The 8,235-nt window shown below is 51.4% G+C and overlaps 2 protein-coding genes across 3 annotated transcripts; one reads left to right on the top strand and one right to left on the bottom strand.

Moving 5' to 3' along the window:
- Positions 1–315: 315 nt before the first annotated feature.
- Positions 316–6,362, bottom strand: Arfip2 (ADP ribosylation factor interacting protein 2). 2 transcript variants are annotated; one of them, XM_057779582.1, is made up of 8 exons: positions 6,242–6,362; positions 5,310–5,450; positions 5,014–5,110; positions 4,316–4,434; positions 3,927–4,148; positions 3,229–3,386; positions 2,907–3,081; positions 316–2,464 (listed from the first exon to the last, which is right to left on the bottom strand). In XM_057779582.1, the coding sequence occupies exons 2-8, from the start codon at positions 5,406–5,408 to the stop codon at positions 2,309–2,311; spliced, it is 1,026 nt and encodes a 341-aa protein (XP_057635565.1). In that variant the 5' UTR covers positions 5,409–5,450; positions 6,242–6,362; the 3' UTR covers positions 316–2,308. The 2 variants fall into 2 exon arrangements, with proteins under 2 accessions (XP_057635565.1, XP_057635564.1); XM_057779581.1 differs by having other exon boundaries at positions 6,140–6,350.
- A 134-nt stretch (positions 6,363–6,496) lies between these two features.
- Timm10b (translocase of inner mitochondrial membrane 10B) lies at positions 6,497–7,283 on the top strand. Its single transcript, XM_057778379.1, has 3 exons — positions 6,497–6,564; positions 6,685–6,780; positions 6,957–7,283. Exons 1-3 carry the CDS (start codon positions 6,541–6,543, stop codon positions 7,128–7,130), a joined length of 294 nt encoding a protein of 97 aa, XP_057634362.1. The 5' UTR covers positions 6,497–6,540; the 3' UTR covers positions 7,131–7,283.
- The last annotated feature ends 952 nt before the right edge of the window (positions 7,284–8,235 follow it).

The raw sequence follows: 8,235 nt of genomic DNA, 5'->3' as shown, positions 1-8,235 counted from the left end.
TCCCAGCTGCTTTTGATAGCACCTTCTCTGGCTTTCCTGGGGGCTCCTGTGAAATCTGCTAGTTTGGTTTCCGCTGGGTAAGAGGGAGGGGGACCACCTGTACCTCGGTCCAGAACTCTGGGAGAGGGGTTTGAGGGCTAACTGGGAGCTTTCATTCGGTTCTAGGTGCCTCAGGAGCCCCCTCGTGAGGAAATTTGGTTTAGACCGTTCAGCGACTCCATCCTCACACCAAAGACCCAGAGCAATTCTCAGGATCATTGCATTATGAAAAAAACGGCCTTGGTAGACTACAATAAAAACTGTACATTAACAGGGACTGAGTGTTTATTACGTGCCAGACAGAGCTAATCACTTTACATACATTATCTCATTTAATACGCATAACCGTAATAGGTAGCTGCTTTTATTAGCTGCTTTACAACGGAAGGAGAGGAGCGTTCGTTCCCCAGGCGTTAATCCTAATCAGCTAGAAAATGGTGGAACCAGTTTTGGGCTCTGTTTTCAGGTTCTGTCTTTAACTATCTGGAGACACAGTGCCCTTACAACGAAAAATCCCCATTGGCCCACGAAGTAGGGGCTAATATGAGGACCAGCACCTCAATAATCAAGGCAGACAGCCGACTACATACAGTCTAGCCAAAACCCAGGAAGCCTGACTCCGGGTTGCAGTATCAGTGACTCTTCCAGACTGGAGTGTGCCCTGTTCTAGGAGAACCTGCTGACTGGGCTGGCTCCTTTCTCCACCCTCCAGAGGTGAGGGAACGCTGAAAGTCTGCAGTTGTCTTTGGGGCTGACAATGGGTGGCACCTGAGCCCCGACTAGTGTTGCTGCAGTGTTCTTGTGACTTTCCACATAATTCAGGTTTGACTTCAACGGGAGCAGTGCAGGTGCAGCAGGAATGATCAAACTGCCTTTACCTCTGCAAGCAGCTGCTCACTGCTTGTAATGGAGCTCAGGCAGGGTTCATGCTAAATAGAGTCAAGCTAGGGCCACTAGGCTACCCAGTAACCCAGAAAGTCTATTTTCTCAACCCTAGGCTTTTTCTAGGCTGTCAAATCTCTGACTGAGAGGTTTCTTAGTTCCCTTTCCCCAAAGATCAGAAGTCCTACCTCTTGTCACACCCACTTAATTTTTCATTCCAGACTTCAAGTCTATTGGCCCTTCTGCCTGGTCTATTAGCTTCTTTTCAGAATTGTTTTTTATTTTAAACTGGCCTCACCACCCTACCCCAGTCTAAGCTAGATGCCCCTTATCAGGTGCTCCCACTGTATCCCGTATCCTAGCACTTCTCATTGTATTGTAGTTGCCTGGTTACTTGTCTCTATCCCCCACTTGGCCTTAAGCACTGTGAGCAGGGACCGGGTTTTATTCACTGATGTTTCCCCAGGGTCTAACGCAGTGCCTGGCAAATAAAAGCACTCAGTAAACATCAGCTATATGATTTAACGCATGATGGTTAGCCAGCCCAACCCTCTGGACCCTACGCTCTTCAAACCCATAGCTGTCTTGGTACTAAGGGGGAAGAGGAAAAAAAGCTTTGGCTCTAACTAGGACTGAAGGGGATCAGGCCTTCAGCAGCTTCTGAAACTTGGCCACAGCTCTTGTGAATTCCTAAGAATTGAATGCATGACTACTGGGCATTTCTTACCAATCCACCCTCTTGCTAGTCCCCCACAAATTGACCTCACTGGGCCTGCTTTTATGAAAGGTTTATTCCTAGTGCTAGAACCCAGACTTCCTGGGCTCTGAGCACAATTCAACTGGGTGGGTAGATGAGGGGAGGGCCCATTCAGATGCAGGGCCATTAATGGGGCTCCCCATTTTCCCCACCCCTTTGGTCCCAGTTCCCTTCTCTGCAATGGACACATATTGAGGAGGGACAAAGGGTACTGGAGGCAACACTATTGGCCCAGGGGAGCCCAATAAGAGCTGCCATTGGCTGACAGAGCCTTTTGAGGTTCTGTCTTTGGTGGGGGGGGGCCACATCCCAAGAGCTGGGGATAGGCCGGAGGAGTGATGCCATTGACCTGGGAGTGTTTTGTCATAGCCTTTGGCTGTGGAGTGAAAGGAAAGATCTGGGAATGAAGCCCAGTGGCTGGGAAGATAAAGGACAGGGCAGCAGCTTCTGGGCCTACAGGCCCTCTTCAGACCACAGCAGGACGGGCAAAACTGGTGTCAGACCCCATTCAGGAAAGGGGAGCCCAAGCCAGAAAGTAAGTGACAAAGGACATCCCGCGTCCAATCTCCTGCACCCTGGGGCTGCCCCGCCCAGTGTCCTTCTTATTAGCCAAGTTGGGCTGGGAGTCGCTCACTGCTCCTCTAGCCAGGAAGGCTTCTCAGCTCCTGGAGGCCGCAGCTTGATGTTGAACTGCTGCAGGGTCTGCTCCAGTTGTTTCTGGTTCCCAGCAAAGTAGGCGGACACCGCATTGTGGAAGAGCAGCAGCTGTTTGTGCATCACCTTGATCTGGGGGCCCAGCAGGGTCAGCTAAGGCTGGACTCAGGCACCCTTCTTGAGGGGCTGTGCCTAAGCCCAGGCACTGACCAGGGCATATGGACTCTGCTCTGACAGTGCTTTGGGGGTGGGGACTTTCCAAAAAGTCAAAATAGAAGGGGTAATATGAAGAAAGAAACCTGTCTCGGTTTGTTGGGTCTAGAGTTCTGGCACCCCAGCAGAGGGGGCATTTTTTTTCAGGTGTGTTCCTAGGACTAGTAGCCAGATCCTCAAAACAACAACAAAAAAGGCCAGAGATCAGGAAGGTGACCCGAAAGGGCTCAGGTATCAAGGGGCAGGGGAACCCACTCCCTAGCCAGCAGCGTCTCCCCACTCAACAATCAGAGGGGTCCAAAGGGAAGGGTACTACTGTCAGATGGGAAGGTGATTTAGGACCAAGGGAGTAGGGCAGCACCTTGTTTTCTTCCAGGAACTTGAGCTTGATGGCCACATCTCCCCGCAGCTTCTCATATTTGTCCCGATGAGTCTGGAAAGTGGCCTGGGCACTCTCAAGTCGACCACGTGTCCCTGCATCCCGGGGGCCTAGGCTGAGCTCCTCTAAGTCTGTCCGGTAGGCATCATATTCCAGCCTGGGGAGGGGGTGATAAAGGCCGGTCTCCACCTCTTCACCAACACACGTAACTCCTTTCCTTCCCGAATTTGTATGCCCCTAGATGTTCAGATTCTCACCCATGCCAGCCAACTTCCCAAACCTTGCGCCCTGTCAGAGCCCACACCTGGCAGCCTCATACTGTTTGACAGTCATGAGTGTGTCTTCCATGGTCTTGGTGACCAGTGTGTTGATGCTAGAGACAAAGAAGTTCACAGCCCCTAGCAGCGTCTCCCCATTCTTGCACAGCAGCTTTTGCGTCTCTGCATTATAGCCAAATTCCTCCTAAGGGCAGAAGGGAGGCACAGGCCTTGAGTAACAGCCCTTACCTGATCCGAGCCGTAGAGCCCTTCATATCCCTCCGTCCCAAAGAAGAAACAGCCATCAAAACTAAAACAACCAGACTGCCTCTAGCAAGGCTCTCTTAGCCACAGAGTTAGCGGGGTCACCCTGGGGATGCCTGGGGTAGGAATGTAGAGGCAGAGTTCTTGGTAAGTTTACAAGACAGGAACAGGGAAAGCTAGTGCGGCAGGCAGGGGAGGGACTCCGATTAGGCCAAGCACCAAAGGCATTCTTGATGACATGGAGAAGGGTTACTTGTGAGGCACCAGTGCGCCCTCTCCCACAACCCCTCCAACTTTTGGACCTCTGTACAAACCCTTAGGCTGCCTCCATAGGTGAGTGATGCTGGGGGCAGGACTGGGCACACCCCAGAGGGATTCTCCCTGGGGGCTGCAGGAGGGAGGGAGGGAGGGAGGCTGAGGAATGCCTGCCTGGAAGGGCCAGGGCCCAGGACCCCCACCCTCTTTGTTTTGGCTGAGGCACCTGAAGCTCTGGGGACTTCTGGCTGAGGTCAGCAAAGGCATCACCTAGTGCATGCTGGGTCTGCAACAGGCTGTAGAGGTGGGCTGTCAGTGCCCGGCCCAGCTGCAGGACACTTTCATACTTGCGCTTCGTCTCACGCAGCAGCTCAATCTGCAGCTCTAGCTCCAGGTCCACAGTCCGGGAGCCTCGGCCAAATCTCTCTGATAACAGCTGCTTTGTGCACTGATTGGGAAGTGGGTGGGAGGTCAGAAATCTAAACACCCCAACACCAACAAATAACTACTCCAGCACCCCCATTCTCTTAGTCACAGCAAAGATCTGTAGTAAGATCTGGGGACAAGGAAAAGGTACTCATGGGGAGTTTCTGGAAAGAGGCACCTGAATCTTACCTTATATGTGTTGATGCCCCACTTCTTGACGATGTCAAACTTTTCTCCGGCAATGCCCCGGGCCACCTCATCGCCAGGGCCAGAAGGTGAGGTGCTCTGAGACGGATGGCGGCCAGACCCTAAAGAACCAAGTTCTCTGACAACAGCTTCCCTCACATACAACCAGATAATTCTGTGATCTCACTTCCTTTCCTCCCAGCACATGAAGTGACCTCTCTGAAGGAGGAAAGACTAAACACCTGCACGCTTCTGCTCACAGGGGGAAGAAGGACTCATGCCCCGACAACCAGCTCAATTCAATGTGCATAGCTGGCATTCTTGGGATAGGGTAGGAGTGTTGCTGGTAGACAGGGAAGAGGAGACACAAGCAAAGACAATGAGTGGAACTGAAAACAGGGAACTTGGTTTGTATTTCCAAGTAGAAGTCTAGTCAGTAGAAGTCTAAAAGAAAACTCGGAGCAGCTCACAAATTGGCCTTGAGCTCCGGAGCTCCTGTGACTCGGCTCAGGTGGTGGCACCGGAGAAGGAAAGACAAATGAGACTAAGCAGCAAGTGGGAAGCAGATGACCAACTCTGAGAGCTGGTCTGGGATTGTCAATTCTCCAATACATGATTCAAGCTTTCCTGTGTGTCCTATGTGCCTCCAAACTGTCCTAGTCTCCCTCCCACTCAAGCTTCCTGTCTCTTATCATTCATACCTGTGGGGATGAGTCCATCACCAGAGCCCCCATAGCCACCAGACACAATGCTAGTTTCGTTGAGGTTGGGTCCAGACACCATCACCTGCTGGAGGTCCTACGGGTCAGAGAAGATGGGAGCGGCTGAAACATTTTGGGGCTGGAGACAGCACACAGTTATAAAGTCTGTATAGAATCATAACGAAGATTTGTAAAGTATAAAGTGGGTTAACTAAACGAAGGCTACTGGGATGGGGAAAGAGAAACATTTAGGAGTTTGCTGAATTGAAACAAGTAGAAGACTCAAACAGAAGCACCTGCTCCAGCCCATCGTCTTCAGGAAGCTGCCCAGCTTCACCATTTCCATGGATGGGGATCTCCATTGTGGCAGCCTTCCCTAGGATCCCGTCCGTCATGGCTAGGGAAGGGACTGGAGTCAAGGTCTCCACCCCAGCACGCTGTAAAGCCCAACACAGACAATCTTGGAAAATGGCCAGCACTCCAGAACAAGGAGGCCTTTCCTGTGTTCTCAGAGGTGTTAGGGATTGTCCTATGGCTAGAGCGTCCCTGGGCATCAGCCACCACTTCTTTCCTTGAGTGTGTGTATTTCTTTTCTTCCAAGTACATTATTTCTAGAGATGCATGCATACCAAAGCCTCGGGGTTGGGATGTCTTCTCACAACCCACAACCTCACCTTTAGTAACCACGCATGCATCCAGTCACTCAACAAACATTTAGCAAGTGCCCACTATGTGTGAGATACCGAGGCAATGGTATTGCAGCAGGGAGGACCAGAGAGAATGTCTGTGCTCTCTGGGAACTTAACCATGCATAGGCATGTTTACCAGGAGGCAAAACCCTTTCCTAGGCTCAGAAGCTCACTTGTCACTCAAGCACGCTCTGAGATCCCTGGCTTTCCCATCCTTTGGTGTTCCTTCCCCTCTTCCTTTACACGGTCTATCCTCTCTCCACCTCCTGCACCTGCCTCCCTCAGGCCCTCCCCACCAGGCCTTAGTTGAAGCAGTTGGTGTGTTCCTGGTGTCAGGTAAAAGCCTCTCTTTCCCAGGACACAGGCAGTCCCTTCCAAAGTCAGTTTATGCCTCCCAGATGTGAGAGGTCCCCGCCACCCTCCCCCCCCACACACACCTGGGCATCAGGTGTGTCCTCATCTTTGCCAAGGGCTCAGGACATTTTCTCAGCACAGGTTCGTGCGTTCAACTTCCCTTCGTACAAGTATGTCCTTCTCACCTGGGCCGGGCCACTCTTCCCCTCAGGGCGCGAGGCCCGGACCGCGCGCGGGGACCTCTGGTTCCAGTTCTCGTCGCGATCTTAGCAGCAGGTCAGAGATTCGGCGGAAGTGACGTGGTCTCTGGGCAGAAGAAGCCGGCCACGTCGCAGAGAAAAAGGGCGGAGGTGACGTTAGTAGTCATGGGCAGGGCGATACTGGGGCCACACCTCCCAACTCTTGGTTACTAGCGAGAATTTACTTCCGGGGCGGCTCCGCGCCCCCAGGGCGGAAGTAACGTGGGCTACGCGCCCCGAGCGTGATGGAGCAGCAGCAGCTAAGAAACGTGAGTAAGAGCTAAGTTATTCTCGGGGCTAGGCATGCGGTTTGTTTCCTGGGGTACAGGCTTCCCTGCGCACCCTGGGAAGCTCAGGAGTGGTGAAGTCTTCATCCGCTTTTCTCTCAGTTGCGAGACTTCCTGTTGGTCTACAATCGGATGACCGAACTGTGCTTCCAGCGCTGTGTGCCCAGCCTGCACCACCGAGCTCTGGACGCTGAGGAGGTGGGGATTGACGGGGCCCTAGAGTTGACAATAATTGACATGACACACACCCCCTTCCTCTCCGTTTGAACCTCGTTCTTCCACGACCTCACCCGTAAACTGGGGGGACCTGGAGGGAAGGAGGCAGGCTTGACACGACCCGTTTTGGTCTCTACTTACATCCGTCTTCCTTCCAGGAGGCCTGTCTGCACAGCTGTGCTGGGAAGCTCATCCATTCTAACCACCGCCTCATGGCCGCTTATGTGCAACTCATGCCCGCCCTTGTCCAGCGCCGTATCGCGGACTACGAGGCTGCCTCGGCCGTGTCAGGTCCTGCAGAGCAGCCCAGAGACTCGGCAGCAGGCAGCTAGCCATCCCTTGGCCCGGGAGAGAAGGTGCTTGGATGGGCGCCTCTGTGAACTTTGGTCTTGACGAAATTTGTACAGAGATTGAGCCTGAAAGCTGGACATTATTGCTCCTTTTCTTGGAGCCAATAAACCGAGTTTTTACTCTGGTTTATTTTCTGGGCAGAAACTTTTTTGTCCATTTATTGGTATTGACCTGTATTCTGTCATTTAGTGTCTATCTACCGCACTCAGCCCTGGCAATTGAGAAATTGCCTCAGTTATGTAGAAGGACAAACTAAGCATTCCCAAATTCCCAGGAGAAGCGCAGGTACTTTTAAGGTTGGTCATTGCAACAGGAAATTGGTTCCAAAAGGAGAGTTCTCAGTGGCTGTGCTTGAGTCTAACTTAACGGCCTGAATATATTGTCTAATAACTAGTTTTATCTGAACTGTCATACAAAAAGAATTGTACTAGATCTAGGGGAAGAAGGGGCAATATAAAACAACAAAAGGAGGAAGAAAACAGTACCGCAATAGGCGTTAGCCACCAATTCTTAGGAGATCAGTGAAAGCAGAACAAAGACAAGCCTTTAAGATTTAAGGAAATTGTCCAGAATTTCAGTCATTTCCCCAGTTTACTATCTTAATATTTCCTATCTTTGTGAAATCAGCAATAAATACTTTAAACAACAACAACAACAAAAAAAGGCTTTCTTCTCATCTTTAGGGCAAGTCAAGAGGACTGCACTAGTCAGATTTCAAGAAGAGAAACCTAAGGGAGAGGTAGATGCTGGTAGAGGGGACGGTTAGATATAATCTGTGCGACCCCTAATGCATCCTTAGTGTTTCACTGCTTGCCCAGAACCTCCCAATCCCAGCTCTACTTTCCACCTTACATACTTCTCTTTGTAAATGATGCCAGCTTTTCTGGTTTCATTACTGCCCCCTCCCTCTGAGGCGTTGTGGGGTTCACATCTGTATACAGATACCTCCTTTCCTGGCCCTGCCTTTTCCATGACATCATCCCTAGTATGGGGATAGGGAAGGAAGTAGGATGTGGCAAATACCACCATGTGGGCTTCAAGGATAATGAGAGGATGCAGGGCAAGCAACAGTATGGGGTCTATATT

This window comes from Chionomys nivalis, chromosome 8, assembly GCF_950005125.1.
Source record: "Chionomys nivalis chromosome 8, mChiNiv1.1, whole genome shotgun sequence".
NCBI classification, from domain to species: domain Eukaryota; kingdom Metazoa; phylum Chordata; class Mammalia; order Rodentia; family Cricetidae; genus Chionomys; species Chionomys nivalis.
Note: the sequence above shows the minus strand (reverse complement) of the source record. Positions and strands in the feature narration are given on the sequence as shown.